General features: G+C 31.0%; 3 protein-coding genes and 1 non-coding gene across 4 annotated transcripts in view; 2 read left to right on the top strand and 2 right to left on the bottom strand.

Annotated features, from left to right (window-relative positions):
- The window catches only part of LOC125871081 (60S ribosomal protein L18-2), a 271,584-nt gene that overhangs the window by 96,848 nt on the left and 155,784 nt on the right, over window positions 1-18,952 (bottom strand). The window lies entirely within an intron of this gene.
- On the top strand, window positions 8,227-11,218 carry LOC125871054 (uncharacterized). The gene is made up of 4 exons (XM_049551640.1): window positions 8,227-9,190; window positions 10,256-10,463; window positions 10,554-10,683; window positions 10,761-11,218. The coding sequence occupies exons 1-4, from the start codon at window positions 8,307-8,309 to the stop codon at window positions 11,021-11,023; spliced, it is 1,485 nt and encodes a 494-aa protein (XP_049407597.1). The 5' UTR covers window positions 8,227-8,306; the 3' UTR covers window positions 11,024-11,218.
- On the top strand, window positions 11,740-11,812 carry TRNAV-UAC (transfer RNA valine (anticodon UAC)). Its single transcript has one exon. It is a non-coding gene; the product is annotated as a tRNA-Val (tRNA).
- LOC125871057 (sugar transporter ERD6-like 7) lies at window positions 14,202-18,333 on the bottom strand. The gene is made up of 18 exons (XM_049551644.1): window positions 18,061-18,333; window positions 17,817-17,879; window positions 17,106-17,195; window positions 16,950-17,009; window positions 16,793-16,858; window positions 16,632-16,697; window positions 16,336-16,411; window positions 16,180-16,244; window positions 16,002-16,094; window positions 15,839-15,919; window positions 15,665-15,749; window positions 15,483-15,526; window positions 15,319-15,381; window positions 15,176-15,235; window positions 15,039-15,092; window positions 14,875-14,934; window positions 14,691-14,805; window positions 14,202-14,598 (listed from the first exon to the last, which is right to left on the bottom strand). Exons 1-18 carry the CDS (start codon window positions 18,241-18,243, stop codon window positions 14,480-14,482), a joined length of 1,443 nt encoding a protein of 480 aa, XP_049407601.1. The 5' UTR covers window positions 18,244-18,333; the 3' UTR covers window positions 14,202-14,479.

The raw sequence follows: 18,952 nt of genomic DNA, 5'->3' as shown, positions 1-18,952 counted from the left end.
GAACTTTTATTTAATTAGAAGAACACATGATGGCGCTCAAAGTTTCTAATTATTTCTTGTGTTTATTTTTACTCGTCTATTTTGAAATTTGTACTCTTAAAAAATAATAATTAATATGAATATCCAATGCTCATATTAATTCATGTATAGTAGGGCTCATTAGGCTGGAAAATAAACTATGTATAATTTATGTAAAAAGTAAATTACATCTTATTCCTACTTTTTTTCTAATTACAATAATTCCTTAAAATTTGTACCTTCCGGATACATTAATTCTAATACAAGAAGAATCCTTCTGTTATGCTAAAAAGGGAATAAAATCTGACACTCTAATCAAATCCCATAAATTAAACCTACGTTTCTTCTTACTCTCAATGATACAGAAGCAAATTTAGAACGAAGAAATTCAAAATTTTAAATTGCTTCCCGCTGTTCAACGAAGAAACCTTTCAGATTTGATTCAAAAACTTTTGTTGAAATTTGGGTTAGAGAGGTAAGTTATGAAGGATACAAAAGTGATGAAAATGTTGTAGGACAAACGACTTCCTTTTGAATCTTCAAGTTCATCGAAGATCCTTTTAATTTTGATTCAAGTTGTTTGGATTTGCTGTGTATACCCTCTGTTTTTTCATTTTTGAATTTGTATATTGGTATATAAGTCGTGATACATTACTATTTTGATGTATATGTAATGTGTTTTTAGATCTCAAAATTCTTCTTTCCATTCTTTCAAAAAAAATCTCAATTTTTGAATTTAAACTTGTCGACAAATTGTAATGATACAACATGAACATGTCGATTTTGTTGAGACATTTCAGAATCTGAGAAAGTGAGGTGAGGTATGAATGATATAAAAGTGATGGAATTTTTGTTGGTCAAAATATTGGTTTGTGAATCTCAAATCAGTCATTGCAACTAAATTAGAGATCGATGAGTTGAGAAAAAAATTTGGAGATCTGATACATCGTTGAGGTGAAGAAACAAGAGTTTGAATTTTCAATGTATCTGTTATGCATTGTTACAACAAACAAAAAGGCTGAAGAGATGCATAGCTTTGATGGATTATTCATACCTTTTATAATGTTGTGTAATCGTTTATTGAATTTCGTTTTCGAGATGGATAGATTTATCAATATATTATTATTTATGTATCTTGTTTAAATTGATAAGTGTTGTATTTCTTCTAGATACATTAAATTAGAAGTTGTTGCCCATAAGATGTTAGGTTTGAGATCGATACATTATTGTTTGATAATTGTTATGTATTAGATACATTTAGTATAAATTTGAATTTATGTATCATGCTAAATTAGTGCATGATACATTATTATTTATGTAATTTATTTTGTTTGAGAGCAGAATCCATATGTATTAGGAATTTGTAGATGAAAAGGCCGATACATCATAAATGATATAGTTGGTAGAATTTTTGTATCAAGTATCAATACTAATAAAGGTTATGTATCAAAACTAATATTTGAACACGATACATTGTGCATGATAGAATTGTATTTTATCATAACGTTGAAACGAAGACAGTATACATTAGTTTAAGAAACAAAATCAACTAAATACATTGAAAATCTGAATCTAAATGTATCAGAAAAGATGAACAACCAAACAAAAAAAAGTCAACAATCTAATCAACTGAAAGAAACGAAGATGTATCCTTCTCGGACTAATTGGGTAAGCCCAATACTGAAAGATCGAACCAATGGAATTAAGTGTATCAAGACCGCCATTGGAAATTCTTGGACAATTCCAAATGCACTCCAAAATGAATTCTCTGCATTAGCAACGTTTTCCACCCCTCTTCCAGTAAAGAGATCGGGAGTAACAAATTCAATAATTTTTTAAGATGAAAAAACTAAAAAAAATAATTAAAAGAAATTGAAAATTGAAATGACGGAAAGAAATCTACTTCTTGAAAATTTGAAATCATTAATTGAAAGAGAAAAGATTTGAAATTCAAAAATGGATTAATGTAGGTAACTATAGAGAGATTTGTGGCTTGTAAAAAGGAAAGAAAATCATGGGTATGAAATTTCAAATTAATGTATCCGGAAAAGGGGATGATGGGAGCAAAAAGGAGGATTTTTTATTTTTTTGAAATGGTAAGGAAAATAAGAAACTATGATAATAAATGGTGTATAGTTATGTAATTTTTCCATAAATTATTTCGTGATTAAGTATCCCAGGATTGTTATCACACCCTCAATGTGAGATAAAAATAAGGAAAAACTACATAATAGGTCATGAAACTCAAAATAATTACATGCTCATACCCCAATCCAAAGTAATTCAAGAAATATCCATTCTTTAAAAAAAAAAAAAATTACAACTCATACCCTCATTCTTTAAGACTGATAATACTAAATCAGTATCATGTACTATGTTGGTATCATTAAGGCTGATAATTTTGCTTAACTGATACTAAATCAGTATATATCTACTGTATTGATATCACTAATATTTCTTGTTCAGAAATTACTCATTAGTCAATGATACTATAAGAGTTTATGTATATTGTTGTGGTATCATTAATGTTTCTTGTTCCAAAATTACTCATTAGTCAATGATCTTATAAGAGTTTATGTATATTGTTGTGGTATCATTAATGTTTCTTGTTCCAAAATTACTCATTAGTCAATGATCTTATAAGAGTTTATGTATATTGTTGTGGTATCATTAAGGTTTCTTGTTCCAAAATTACTCATTAGTCAATGATCTTATAAGAGTATATGTATATTGTTGTGGTATCATTAAGGTTTCTTGTTTAGAAATTATTCATTAGTCAATGATATTATAATATCGTTTATATTTTTTTATGGTATCATTAAGATTTCTTATTCAGAAATTACTCATTAGCCAATGATAGTATAAGAGTACTTATAGTATCATTGAATAATGAATAATTTCTGAACAAGAAACATTAATGATACCAAAACAATATATATACATTGGTTTAGTATCAATGAAGAGAAACAGACTTAATAATACCAATACAGTATATGATACTGATTGAGTATCAGTTAAGCGTATTTATCAGCCTTAATGATACAAATATAGTATATGATACTGATATATATAGTATCAGTTAAGTGAAATTACTTCAGGGGTATATAGTGTAATTATCTAGTGGGGCATGAATGTAAATGACTATATGTTTGTAATTATTTTACTTTTATGGGGTATTTGCTTAGTTTCCCCTAAAAGTAACACTATAATTTCGTGGTTAATTGTCTCGCAATTTTATCCAATTAAAATGGGATAAGTTTATCTTAAAATTAATTACAAAAATAGTTATCCCTTATCCCTTGTATCAAACGAGTCCTTACGTTTAAAGAAATAACTTGAAGAATAAATAATTAATGTTAAGAGTAAAATAACTGTTTTTATTATCTTTTCTCAATATATTAAAATAAAAATTTATTTTAAAAATATTAGACAAATAAAAATAAACGGAAGGAATAATTTATTTAATAGCTAGTAAGAACAGCTAGTAAAAGCAATCTTCAAAGCATATTAATTAGCAGAATTCATGTTGCATGTGCTTTAGTACTTGAAAGGTACATTCTACCCTTTATTTTTTTGGAACAGTCTTAAAGAAAAACTTTTGAAATGATGAACAGTTTGTTAGGAGTAGATTTATGATTACTCTTTTTATTTTAAAATAATTGTTATGTTTTGTTTTTTAGAGCTACTTTAATTGTTTTTTTAAAAGTTAAATGTATTATCGAATAAAATAATTCATGTTTGTTCTCATTCTTAATCTCCTTTATCTGTCACACTAAAGTTCTAAATACATAAGAGTACCATTCCGTTAGAACATACCTAAAAATGAAAAAGTATCATATAGATAAAAACAACGAAATAACAATAAATGTAGTGATAAATAATAATTCGACTATCTTAATTTCAAGTTCTGAATTCGTCTTTTTTATTATTAGAGGAAATATGGTTGGGGCCGATGCCATTATTATTATAACATATAGAAAATTACCTTTCTAAGGTCACATGACTTATAATAGTGATATATACTTTGAAAAGGAAACATCCTTCAAAACATGAGCTGGAAAAATCTTAGTTAGACTTTGGTTTCCTCTTTTAACAATGTTTCTTTCTTTCTCTCTCAATCACTATATTAAAGGATACATCAATTTGAATCGTGATGCAGTGGTAAGACTGTTTCACCTTAACCAAAGGTTTCAGGTTTGAGTCTTAGCTTGTATATGATGAAAAACCTATTGGGTGGGGTTTAGATTTTTCATAAGAGGTTCAAAATCTGAAGAAGTAGACACACAAACTAATCGAAGGGGATTCAACATCATCTACTATGTATACGTAAAAAAAATTTTTAATCATGTATACATAGTAATATTTTCCACCGAAGGGGCGGATGAACCCCCTAACAGTATGTTGGCTCCACCCCTCCCTAATTGAGCCCTGTAGTGTACGATTCGAATTTAATTGGAGCTCTAATGTGGGCTCCGAACACCGATTGAATAGGAAACCACTTATATAATCTTTTTTTAAAGAAATTCATTGATATATGTACAAACTATTGATGTAAAATCCTATAACTAAAAAACGAGTAGCTAAAATTCAAAATTTATAAGCTTTAAATTTTGATTCCATGTGATATTACATGTGTGTTATTTTAAGGCCCAACAAGAATTATTAGGGTTGGAAGATAGCTGTGATAAGCCTCTTTAAAGTGTGAAAGAAGATCTTAGTTAAATGAAATGATTAATTAATTGTACATGTAATGAGAAGGGGAATCTTGAAAAGCCACAAGCATACAAAAGAGGCAGCCAGAATAAGAGCTGTCTTCTCATTTTTCATAATCAGTGTCTTATCTAGTTGTAAATTAAATTAAATGCATGCATATGGAAAATCCACTCTAATCATTATAGTAGTTATTCAATAATGAAAAATGGGGACCAAATATTTTAACACCTCTTGATATAACAATATTGTTGATGTGCGAACGATATCTCATATTATGATTTGTTATGAATAAGAAAAAAAGGTTATATATGGGTGTAAGAAAAGATATAATTATAGGAGTGTTCACAATTTAATTTGAGTCAATTTTAATTAAAATTAAAATTAACTTAGTTTAATCGATTTTTAAGTCATTAAAATCATATAAAACTAAATATAATATAGTTTCTCGATTGAATTGGAATCGAGTTTGGTTCATTGTTCATTTATATATTAATCATACATAAAAAAAAATACTCTCTTTTGTCTACTATTATTTCTTGATATTACATAAAGAAGTGACAAAAATTTATTAGATAAAATATAATATTATTTCAATAAAATATACTAAGGGCGAAATTTTCTCTCCTTTTAAATTTCTTTAATCTATATATCATTTTTTTAAAATTATTATTTTAGCAAAGTACATGAAATATGATTATTTTATCTTTTTAAAAAAGTACATGAAAATTGAAATTATGTATTTCTTTCCTCAGTGCTCGCAAAATTAAAATTAAAAATAAAAAATAATAAACCTTCATTGTGGTAAAATAAAACAAAACCATAAGTACGACAAATCAACTATAGTCATGACGTATTAATTATCCAAATCTAATCACTCGTCCTCTTTTGTTTGTTTGTTCAGAGAGTGTTAGATTATGTGTGTTCGGTAAAAAAAAGTTTTCCAATTTTTTCATGTGTTGATTTGGAAAAATATTGTTTACGTGAAAACAAGTTTCTTAGCTTGAATATGAGAAAAATGACTTCTCTAGTGAATATAGAGAAAACAAGTTCCGCAAGAGTGATATTTCACATTGATCGTGAATTTGTGTCTCCATGTACGCTCTCCAACGTATCTCATCTTCACCCCTCATATAGGATGTAGCCCCGGCCCCATTGTCGCTATCCCATACATTTACTCCCGACCCCGATAGTATTTGTCTAGATTATATATAAATAATTTAAAATAATTTTCTTTTACTAATGTACCAAACACAAAATATGTATATAAAAAATCGATTTATTTTCTTAAAAAAACATCCTTCGTACCAAACACCTATGCTATGATCTTGATTTCTATTGAAATTACTTCATCTTTTTTTTCTTCATTATTTTCTTAGTGTTAATTAAGTGGTCCTAAATTCCTTATTGTCCTGCATTATTTTATTCACGTTTGTATTAATTTGTGTGGTAACGAATTTAGAAAGGGACTCGTCGTGTTACATTAATTACATTACTTGACGTATCCAGTTGTGGAAAAAGCCTATTTGATTATAACTATTCTTTTTTTCTTTTGTTTCTTTCATGACTAATTAATGCAATATATTCTCTGTTTTGTCATAATATAACATACTAATAATAAGTAATAATAGTGTACTAGTATTATTTATGGTGGATTCTACATATGACCATTGGGTCCACTTATCAACTTGTATATTAAATCTTAGGGAAAATTTGATTAATAATTTTTGCATGAAGACGACGTAACCATTCCCATAAATATATTAACAATTTTGTAATAAATGTATCATAAAAGGGATAGCAAAATGCGTATTAAATTCTTCCTTTTTCAAATTGAAAGAGTCCCATTTCAATTAAAAAATTCATGTTTACAGTTCAGTCCCTCATCAAATTCACAATAATTATACAACAGTTTAAATTTCGAGAATTAAAATTCTTACTCTTAACAATAAATCTGATATGCAAAAACTACATATAAAAATATTACTATAAGTTATGATAGTTAAAGATATTTTTTTAAAATATAAAATTTAAGATAAAAAAAATTATTTCACTCTCAAAATTCGAAAAATATCACAACAGATGTTATTGATATGTTCTCTCGTGCATTGGAGTAGTGCCCGCCGGGTTTTGGGTGACGTGGCTTTCCCAGCAAGAAAACATCTCCTCAATGTTACATTATCATTTGAATTGACTATATCTCTCTTTGACTTACTTTACCAATTGTACATTAAATAATATTGACCTTATTTGGATTAATTTGCTAGTACATGTGTTTAATAATATAAATTTGTGTAGGTTATTGGCTCAGTAATAGAACTGCTTTATGTTAGAGGTTTCAGATTTGAGCTTTGTGTATGGAGAAAATTATTGGGAGCGTCATTTTGAATTGATCCTATAATGCACGAAACGAATTTAATCGGGCTCTAATGCGGACTCCAAACACTGAATAAAAAATAAAATAATAATTTATAGGTGTGTGTAGGTTATACCTGTCTACGTTGGATTCTTGACATAAGAAAATTTATTTGAATTACAGCGTGGAAATTGAACTCTTATCAATAAGGTGAAAGTTCAGATGGTCAACTAAATAAACTATTGATTAAGATCCATTTTATATTATGCCTTTTAATATTGTTCGAGCTAGTTTACACGTATGTCTAGTACAATTATAAATAATTTTGTTCATCAAAACTCATATAAACGGAACGAAATACCTAATATTTTATAATTATGTTAATAGTTAAATTGTGTATTTTTTTTAATTTTCAGTTATTTCGTTAATAATATCTTAGTCGTATTCTTGTTATACCTTTTCGATAAGGGTAATTACCATAAGTACATTAAGAAAAGACTAACATTGACATTGAGATACACCAAATTTATTAAAAAATTAAAGACATGACGAATGGATTAGGAGGGAGTAGTTGAGTTTTCAGAACCTTTTTTCTAATCATTATTGTTTTTTTAATATTCATGATTTCTTTAATACAAAGTCTAAAGAGACAGATCTCTTCTGTCCAATAAACTCCCTGCCCTCCCACCCACCTATCTTGTGGGCAGTTAACCACCCCACCTCTCTCTCCTTAAAGAAACATTGACATTTATCAATTGGTGTAATAGTGAAACGATTTCATCCTTAATTAGAAATATCGAGTTTGAATTATGAGTATGGAGAGAATTCTATTATGAACATCATCTTTGAATAAGCCTTGAAATATGTGATTCAAATTCAATATGGGCTACAAATACTACATGAAAACCCAAAAGAATGAAGAAACATTGCCATTTGTCTTTTCACAACTTGTTAACAGAAAATTTTAATTCATCAAACAGAAATCCCCAAAAGAACTGCCACGTGTCACCTAACTATTCTCCATAAGACTCCTTCTAAGTCCTCCAACTCTACCATTATTTTCAAAATTTACTGATCCGACTAATTTTAATAAAAAATATTGAATCAAGAGATTATATTCATCTCGCACACGGATACGTATTGATCACAATACTTATATTAAGTGTAAGTATATCACTCTTCTGTTCAGTCAACCATTTCTGTTAAACCCCATTTCTAAGTCATGCTAAGAGTCCTCAACGAAAAGCTGAAGCGCCTCTGTTTTAGTCTCCGGTGGCCAATACGCTGCCGTTCAAAGAGCAAAATCAAAATTACTGTGAAAAAACTGGGAAAATCCAATTCAAGTTCTCATTCTCAAATTGATCCATCAAATTCAAATGGGTCTGCAGCAATTCATCCCAGTAATGGCGAATTGAATCGTTCTGAAACTGGACGAACAATACGCGTAGCTACATTTAATGCTGCCCTTTTCTCCATGGCACCGGCACTCCCAAAGAGTAGTACTGATAGATCAGCTAGTTTTGATTTTGAAAATGACGATTTTTCAAATTCAAAAGCTAGTAAAATGAGTGATTACTATAATTTAAGAGTGAAATCAGCGAATGATCGGCCTAAGAGTATACTCAAACAATCTCCTCTTCATCCAACGAAAGAAACGGATACGCTTTTGTTGAAAAGACAAAGTTTCTCGAAATCGAAGTTAAGGGTTTCGATTAATTTACCAGATAATGAAATATCTCTGAAGAAAAGTGGGCAATTGAGGATTTTGGGATGTGATAGTGAGAGGTATTCGGGGAGTGGGATATGTAGAGGAAAAGCTCCGTTAAGGTCTACTGTGAGTATGCCTCGGATTGATTGTCAGAGTTATAGAATTACGAGAAGTGTTCTTGAAGTTTTGAGAGAATTGAATGCCGATATTTTGGCTTTGCAAGATGTTAAAGCAGAGGAGGAGAAAGGTATGAAGCCGTTATCAGATTTGGCTGATGCTTTAGGGATGAATTATGTTTTTGCAGAGAGTTGGGCACCTGAGTATGGTAATGCTATTTTGTCAAAATGGCCAATCAAGTCCTGGAATATTCAAAAAATCTTTGATGACTCTGACTTCAGGTAATTTGATTTGATTGTATAAATATTTTTTACATCGTCAATGCATACAAAATGAATGAGAGTGATGGCAGATTTTCAATCATACAAATTGTCTTTCTTCGCCTTTGTTTTTTCTTTTTTTTTTGTCGAATAAATTACAAATTTAACTATGAAACTATGCAAACAGATTTTTTCTGCATCTTGTGCTGCAGGAACTTTGTAATCAGTTACTTCATATTTAATTCACATAAGTATGATCCATGTTGTACCTTACTGTATTTTCTATGTCATGACAAGCTTATGCTAACCTAGAGCAAAAAATGAATGAATTAATGAAGTTACAGAAAGATTAATCATCTAACTCAAAAGTTTTAGCAAAATATAGAAATTCTAGCCAGCTAATTTAGCGCGTACAGAGTATGAAGTATAATATCTCACTAAAGTGACAGAAAATCTGTATTTTTTTATCAGATACAGTAACTCACTAAGTTCAATCATCTACTTCTTAAACCTCTGGTAAATTCGGTATTTTTCTTATGGACCATGTATGTCATAGTTACTAGTTTGTTTTTTTGACATAATATATAAACAATTACTCAAACTTGACCTTAGTTGGCAAGTCACTCCACTTCAACTTGGTCTCAATTGGACTAAACAATCCAACTCGTCCCCATTGTGTCTCGTGGACACCCGATGCTGACTTGGCACATACACGTTTATAGATATCTAAATGATTATTTTGTAAGTTGGAGTGTTCAACTGACAGTCTGAGATAGTGGACACGAATTGAGGTGTCTAGATGTGCATACTCAAAGTTGGAGTCTTTATATATCAGTTGAGGCCGAGTTTGAGTGTCTGTTTATGTATTATGCCTTGTTCTTTTGTAAGTGGTTGAGTTTAGCGGTTCATTTTGCCTGGATCTAAGGGTAGTATTCATGCAGTGGTGTGCAATTATGGTAGTTCATTTGTCAAGATGTACATAAGCACTTGATTCAACTTTACAAGAGAAGCACAGTACTATAGCGCAAAGCATAGAGAAATTATTGCATCTAATGGAAGGATGTTAATCTTTTATGGTGAATGCAGAAATGTTCTGAAGGCAACAATTGACGTTCCTCGAGTTGGAGAGTTAAATTTCTTCTGTACACACCTTGATCACTTGGATGAGAATTGGCGAATGAAGCAGATAAATGCAATAATCCAATCATCTGATAAGCCACACATTTTAGCCGGGGGTCTAAATTCTCTTGACGAAACAGATTACTCTACAGAAAGATGGACAGAAATTGTAAAGGTAAAATACAGCATAAATCCCAATTCGAAAAAAGAAAATCAAATCACATATTGCTTCTTTCCTCATTCTGTTTGAATCGTCGTTTTGCAGTATTATGAAGAGATGGGAAAGCCAATACCAAAGTTCGAAGTAATGAAGTATTTGAAGAGTAAAGAATATACAGATGCTAAGGATTTTGCTGGGGAATGCGAGTCTGTTGTCATGATTGCCAAAGGACAGAGTAAGATATTCCTTCTGTTTCAATTTATATGAAGACCGTTTTGTATTGTTGGCTCAAATCTTGTTAAATATGTACAGGCGTGCAAGGAACGTGCAAGTATGGAACACGAGTGGATTACGTACTTTCATCATCCGATTCACCATACAAGTTTGTTCCAGGATCATACTCGGTTTTCTCCTCGAAAGGAACATCTGATCACCACATAGTGAAAGTTGATTTGGTAAAAGTAGATACTGTTCCTCACGAATACATCAACAAGAAAAGGCGGGATTCAAAACATAAAGTAGTCAGGATTACTCATTCAAATCCAAACAAGGGTGTATGGAAAATAGACACATGAAAATTAAACATAGGCAGATTGTTAATTATTGTGATTGATGTATGGCTTTATGCTTTCTTCTCTGTTCTTTGTAAAGAAAGATATCTTTTAGGGTGGGAAAAGTGTTGTTTCCACTTCATTACACCTTGCTTTAGAAAGCAAGATGCAAAAGGAATAGATGACATAATTTATATGACAGATCTTGTAATTGAACAACATATCTAAAGCAGTTTGAGCTTAACTATAAGAGCTAAATATGCTGGTCCAGCTTTACGAATTTGTTCTGTTTCTTTAGGCTAAGCTCGCCTGAGGCTGATTCAAGATTTGAAGTTTATAGGTTCTTATAGCGACCTCAAGTTAAGACACCAATTATAACGGATAGAAACTCAAATATTTATGTACATTTAGGGGTCGCTTGGTAGAGTGTATAAGAATAGTGTTGAATATGGACTATGGTATATTAGTTATGCTGAGATTCTTACATAGTGTTTGATTTGGAATATATAAAAATAACATGCATTATATAACTAATGTCGGGCATAACTTATACCTGCATTACTAAGACACCTTATTCAACACTATTCTTATACACCCTATCAAATGATCCCATCTCTTAATATATACACAAGGTTTGGGCAAAAACTATAAAGTAAACGCGAACCTGCATATTACATTATAATCCTCACCTAATCATGACAAGTGCTTATGTACGAATGAATTAAATATAGTAAATGTAAGTTGCTGTGGTGTAGTGGTTATCACGTTAGTCTTACACACTAAAGGTCCCCAGTTCGATCCTGGGCAGCAACATTATTTCTTTTAATGTCAATTACCTTTTTCCTTTATTTTACGTCAATAAATTATCGGAACTATATATGTTTCTTTATAGTAACTATTTAGTAGTATTTATCTTCTTTTTTATACATCCCCAATATACATAGGTGAATATATATCGTTTCAAATGTCTTTTTGTGTTCAATCTTAGTTTGTTTATGCAATTGATCAACAAATAAAATCGTACATGCAAAGAGTTTTTCAATTAATTTGATCCGTAAGCTAGGGTTGATAAGTCAGTGGATGAATTGAATTTGTGTGAATTAAAATGAGTTAAATAAATAAACAGGTAATTATTTAAACTGTTCAAAAGATTATTTGGTATGAAATAAGCTAAAAATGGTTCATAACCTAATCCCCTCACTAATTAAGTTCTAATTTCTTTAAATACCAAACAAAATTAATAAAAAAAATGGTGAACTTTCGCAAATAGTCATTATAATAAACTTAATTATGCTTCATAGCTATAGTTTGCATATTAACGGGTTGTAGCTACAGTTTAAGTTACCTCGTTTGTATAATTTGCGGGTACATTTGTATAATTCAGTTATTTTTGTATAAACTCGAAATAACGAATTTATACAGTTACAAACATTAGAAGTGTAAACAGTTATACAAATTATATTATACAAATTCCGAATTATACAAAAGTTATACCAATTATATTATATAAATTTCGAATTATGCAAACGTGCGAATTATACAAAACTAAATAGTTGAGCTGCGTAATTATAGCTAAAAGTAGGTCGCGAATTGTAATTAAGATAAACTATAACTATGTTAACTAATTAACTAGTATATGTTTCCCAAAAAAAATTATTTTATCAAAGACTATACTATTATACTAAGTCATAGCTACCAAGTTCCAATAACTAATTGCTCTTATAGTGAGTCTGCTTCACCCTTAACCAAAAGTTTTGGATTCGAGCATTGGGTATGAATAAGATTTTGTTGTATGTGTCACCTCCGTGCGCACTCCAAATTTACTCGGGGCTTCAATACGGACTCCGGTATTTCAAACACAAGTTCACACAGTTGGGCCCACACAATCTATAGATGATAACCAAAACGGTAATAACGGTTAAAACAACTTATCGCGCTCTTTTTCAATAATTGTTTGAGCTTCTTAAATACTTCCAATTCAATAATTTTCTCATTCCCATGGAAAACAACAAATTACTACGTAACTACTCAACACTTCATTTTTTTTCTTGCTTTTTAACATCGATCGATCTATTAATCTTCATCAATTACTTGTAATTAAGAGAATCTGTTCTTCAATATGACGAACAGAAACAAGTACGAATCTATCGAGTCATATCCCATTGATGATTATCATAAGCCTCTACTCAACATTTCATTAGATACAATTACAGAAAGCCTAGGGTTTGAGAGCTTCAATGAGAAATCAAAATGCAGTTTCGACGAATTAGCTGAACGAAGATCAAATACAAAATGTATTAGTTCAGTAGCAGTTAGAGATTTCCCGCCACTTTTATCAAGTTTGTTTGAGAACGGACGGCCAAGATTTGATCTAGAAAAAGTGCGGGAAAATGGACGGCTGCAGATTTCAAGGGTGAAAAATACTCGCCCGGAGGTTATTGTTGAACGTATACATCCAGGTGAAGAAAGTGTGAGAATAAAGTTTATCGATGGAAAAAAAGATTCGTCTTCTGGTACGGAGGAATTTTGATAATAATTCAAGAATGGTAGAAGAAGATGAATCTTGAAATGACAGTTATAGTGATAGATTGATAGTGAGGGTAGTTTAGTTACTTTCTTCTATCACGTAGTATGGATTCTGCATGAAGAATTTTTAATAAATAAATGTGTGTCATGCAAAAATAAAAAAAAATTGTTAAAGAAGTTTGTGGTGATCTTGTTTCTTTTAGATGAATGATCTTATTGTGTTTATGGGGAAATATATTGATTTGGAATAAGTAAGTAATATAATGAGGCAAATAATATATAATATTGATTTGAAAAAAGATGGATTTTTGGAATTTAATTTGTGGTTTTATGTTATGAGATTTGAATTGGCTATAAAATAATGTTGGTAAAAGCAAAATGAAGTTGAATTGTTTTTTGAAGCAGATTTAATCCTTTTTTTTCAACTGTAATTTTATTTGATGCATATAGTTAACTGTAATTTTATTTGATGCATAATGTGTCTCCTACTGAATAAGACCGAATTCATTAAGATCCCCATTGGTGTGCCCAACGATCCCTAACAAAATAAATACATATTACTCTTTCAGTTTCAATTTATGTGATGTATATCTTCTTTTTTTGTTTGTTTTTATGAAAAAATGTCACTTTTCCACTTAGAAAAAGTAACTTAACTGTAGACAATAACACTATCACGGGCACGAAAACGCTTTAAGTGTGAGATAAATCAATGAGTACGACAAATGAAAATATGTGATCCCACATCTTGAGAAAAACATTTCTTCACTAACTGAATGATGCTAGCTCTACTTTTTTCCGTCATGGAGAATGTGATCCATGATACAACAAACACTCAAATGTCTTAAATATGAGTATGAGAATCAGAATGTAGTTTCAAACAACAGCACGAATTCTGTCAACTCTCTGGCTATTTGATGATGAACCGATATCGAGGTGCTAACTGCTAAGGTAATTTTATGATGCATTAATAGCAGCCTGGATTTGTTCCAAAGTTCTTCCTTTGGTTTCAGGTACTATCTTTATCACAAATAAAATGGAAAGTGCATTCACTGCAGCATACAGAATGAAAGTACCTGAAAAACAGTGAAAATTAACTAATGTGAGTTGAAATATCTCATATATATCTTTGATGTATGATATTTGTGAATGACGACTGCTTAATTACCAAAAGAATTCCAGGTCATGAGGAAGTTGAAAGTGTAGGAGCACGCCCATGCTCCGAACCAATTCACTAATGTTGCAAGGCTCCCAGCAGCACCTTTAATATTTATAGGATATATCTGCACGAAAGGCGTTTCTTAGGCTTAAAAATGTCTCCAGAATGTTCAGGATGGTATAGATTTACATACCTCTGACATCACAACCCAAGGAACTGCTCCCATTCCTATTGAAAAGGAACCGATATAGACCTGGCGTTTGAGAACAAGTATTAGATAAACTGGAATGAGGGAGGATTGGGATCGAGGTAGAGCTATTATGCAGAGGACGATTTTAGAAAGGATAGTGATGGTACCAGTATGCCTGTTACAGCAAGTATTGGTGCTACCTTCATTGCAATTTCATGTCCCTGGTTCAAACAATTCAACTTTTTTGTCAAAGTGTTTTCTAGATATAATAAGAATATTAAGCAGTTTTGGTTATAATGTTGACCTTTAGATAGAATGAGACTCCTGTTAGTACACAGCCTATGACAAGTCCTGTTCCCGAAACCTGCAAAGATATCGTGATCATTATATTCTGTGAATGCAACGCGTAATATCCTCAAGAAAATGGATTTCTTTTCCGAGATATACCAATAAAAGAGGTTTTCGTCCAGCTCTGTCGATCAAGGCTGCACCCAATGCGGTGATGGGAACCTGATGAAGAAAATAAAGTAAAGTGAATTATCCGTTATAATACCAAACGTTAGGAGGGAGATATCTAGCATTCATTGAACTGAGAGAGTAAGAGTCGAAACCTGAATAATTGCATAGATTATAGTTCCGATGTCAGAGGGGAACCCTGGAGAAGAAATACAATTAAAGAGCAAATAGCAGATAAAAATTTGAGGTTTCAAGTTCTAAGCATTATTACAATATTGAATGTACTATGTTTCTTATCGCGAGTGTAAAATGATATTTGACAATGAGGGAATGCTACCTGAGGACTCAAATATGCTACCGGTGTAGAAACAGATTCCATTGATTCCACCAAACTGTTGAAACACCATAAGTCCAACTCCCACCTGTCCATAGGTTTACCATAAATATAAATTAACCAACAGTTTCAGCTACCAAAATGTTGAAAAAACAATGTATAGGAAAGGAACTTTACTATGAGTGAGCTCGAGTATCTTCTTTGAAACAAATCAAACAAGTTGACTTTCGGAAGCTTTTCAAGTGTTTCTATATAATCCTGTCACAGACAGATCAGGAAGTCTTAGATGAACTCCGAAGAATGAAAGAAACTGAAATTTGAGTTTTCGAGAATAATGAACCTTGATTTCAGCTGCCTCCTCAGATATATCAGCATCTTTGCCTCGAAGTTTACTGAGTGCAAGTTCAAACTCCTTTTGATGCCCTATTTTTGCCTATCAGATATAATGGAAATGTTAATGTCATTTTCTTGATCTTACTGACAGTATGAACTATTAAATATTCGTCTTTGTAACTCACCAACCACCTAGGCGACTCTGGAATGATAAAGAGACCGAAAATGAGAATAGCACATGGAATTAATCCTGGAAAAAGAAAAACAAACTCTTATCGATCACTTGAATACATTGTTCATTGTGGTTATTTCTGTGTATACAACTTGATGCTATGACAAACCTGTTAACGCCAACGTTCTCCATGTCATCATAGTTCCTATAATGAAGGAAACCGAGACTCCACAACATATCATCAGCTGGAGGTTTAGACGTAACAAACAGTCAACGGTATGATAAACAAGAACCTACCACAACAATATCTCCTCCATACCCTATAGAAGTATAGTATGTTTCTTCCTCATTTTATCGAAGACTGAAATAACCACATTGTTTTCAAGTTATCTCAGCTAAAGAAATGGTGATATAGACTACTTGATAAACGATTGAAAAATACAGATAGCAAGTTTTATTCTTTACCTGGTTTATGGTTGTCAAAGCTCCTCGTAAATCTTTAGGTGCAATTTCAGCAATAAATACCGGCACCTGAGTTGTTGTTGTCCAAAGGGAAATGTCTGAATCAAGAAGGTTGAAAACATAACTATTGTTGGATATTTTGATACAACAACCGATTAACGTACCACATAAGAGAAAACTCCCATTCCATATCCTGTTGCCAATCTTCCAATGTCCAGAGCAAGTGCTCCCTTGAAGAAGTCAAAAAATAATTATATCAGTTCATAAGACCTACAAAGCAATTCCTCTGTCACGAATATGATAAGAGAACTTGTAGTAAACCTGAGCAAAGTAAATGGCTAACCATCCAGCAACACAGAAACCACTTGACATTCTCATTGCCTGTTTGTGTGTTACATACATACATAATTATCAGGCTAGCTGTATAAAGACGATATGTGAACGTTGATACTGGTGTAAGGATTTTCTTCAGCTTACCCCTTTACGACCAATATAATCAGCGATTGGACCACTTGTGATTGCTCCAATCATTGCACCAAATGTCAATATTGAACCAAAGAGTGAGAACTGTATTGGAAAAATGCTAAGCACATTCAATGTATAGTCCAATACAATAGCACAGGTTAAGAATGCCAAAAAATTCTCCAACAAGATCGATATTCCATTAAGAACGGGAGAATTCTAATCAATGTAGATTCTTGACATCATGTTATTGTTCTAATACCAGTACAAATACTTCATTATAATACTAGTTCATTTATCGTTTGATCAGCCAAAGTACTTCAAGCTGATTACAGGTGAGTTGAGCATTCTTGATTCGATTAACTAGAAAATGCTCACCTAACGAAGTGAAGGATTTAACTTATATACACTGACACTATACGAATTCTTACACTATTATAGTATATTACCTGACTTATTTTCCTAGTTACTAATCTCACTTATTATGGATTGTTTTAACCTGACACGAAGTTTAAGCGTCAGTCTTATGGTCCTAAACTAAATATATGTAGAATGTACCAAAATGTCCATTAATTTTGTAGTTTTAAACATGCCACATGGAAAGTTAATATTAAAAAATTCCAAAAAAAGGAATATATATATATATATTATTTTATTTTTTCTAAACGAACTAAAAAGAAAAGTAAAACAAACAGATTAAAAGTATATCTTTTCTCTATATCTAACCTCTGCTATAGATAAGTTAAGATCCTCTCTGATGGCGGATTGTATTGGTGATGAATATCCAGCCTGAAAAGGGGAAAAAAGAAGGATTTAAGTTATACACGCTAACAACAATCAATAATAAGATTTCTCAGATGATAACTCAACTAAACTAACAAAGCGTTTATTATCTCAGAAAGTCATTTTTCTTTATTGAAATCAAGAAGAAAACGTAACTATTAGTTGAGTGACTGTCTGATGAACTTACACAAGATCCAAATGCAAATGAACCACAAACAGCCACAAATGTGCTAAGGTAAACCATGCACCTATCTTGTTTCTTCTCATAACATCCATTTTCAACCTTTTCACTTTTATTTGTTTGAATTATAAGAGGAGTTCTTATTTCTTCATTTACTCTATTCTCACTTTGCTCTATATCTTCTTTCATATTTTTTTTATCTTTGGTATTTGCCTTAAAACTATAGAAAAGTAAGAAGATTTTTTTTAGAGGCAATCAAGAAAAAAAGGGAGTTTATGGATGAGCATCATATGCGTACTTTATATGCTTGTGGAAATTTTTACAAATGGTTCATTTTTAGTATTTAATTTAATTTTCTAAAGTTTAATTAGATCTACATCAAATAATGACTTGGCAGAGACGTGTGAAATTAAACTGATTAAAGCAACAAAACTAATTAGTAATTTTCTAATTAGGAAATAGGGGCGGATTCAAATGAGGAATATATATGTGTGTTAGGTAGAATACAGAGTTTTAAAATTATTTTGCAGGGATAATTAGCTAATCAGATAAATTTATACATTATATTTACCTAATATAGCAAGAGTTCTAAAAAGTTAATAAGATAGCGATAATTTATGATATTCGCTATATATAATACAAATAATAGTTTCAGAAATTTGTATTGTATTAGTGATATTGGGTAAATTTTAAAAATTCTCGCTATGTTTGATAATTAGGGCTCAAACTATTGTTATTTGTGCAAAATTCTTACTTTGTATGTGAAAGAAACAACAAGTATGGCTTAAACTGAATGTCCAATTTGTGAATTTACTCTTCAATTCAAAATTCATGATGTTTAAATTTTAGATTCAAATTTGTCAATAAAAACAAAGTTTTTTTCTCTGTATTTGGTCCA

Source organism: Solanum stenotomum, chromosome 7 (genome assembly GCF_019186545.1).
Source record: "Solanum stenotomum isolate F172 chromosome 7, ASM1918654v1, whole genome shotgun sequence".
NCBI classification, from domain to species: Eukaryota; Viridiplantae; Streptophyta; class Magnoliopsida; order Solanales; family Solanaceae; genus Solanum; species Solanum stenotomum.
Note: the sequence above shows the minus strand (reverse complement) of the source record. Positions and strands in the feature narration are given on the sequence as shown.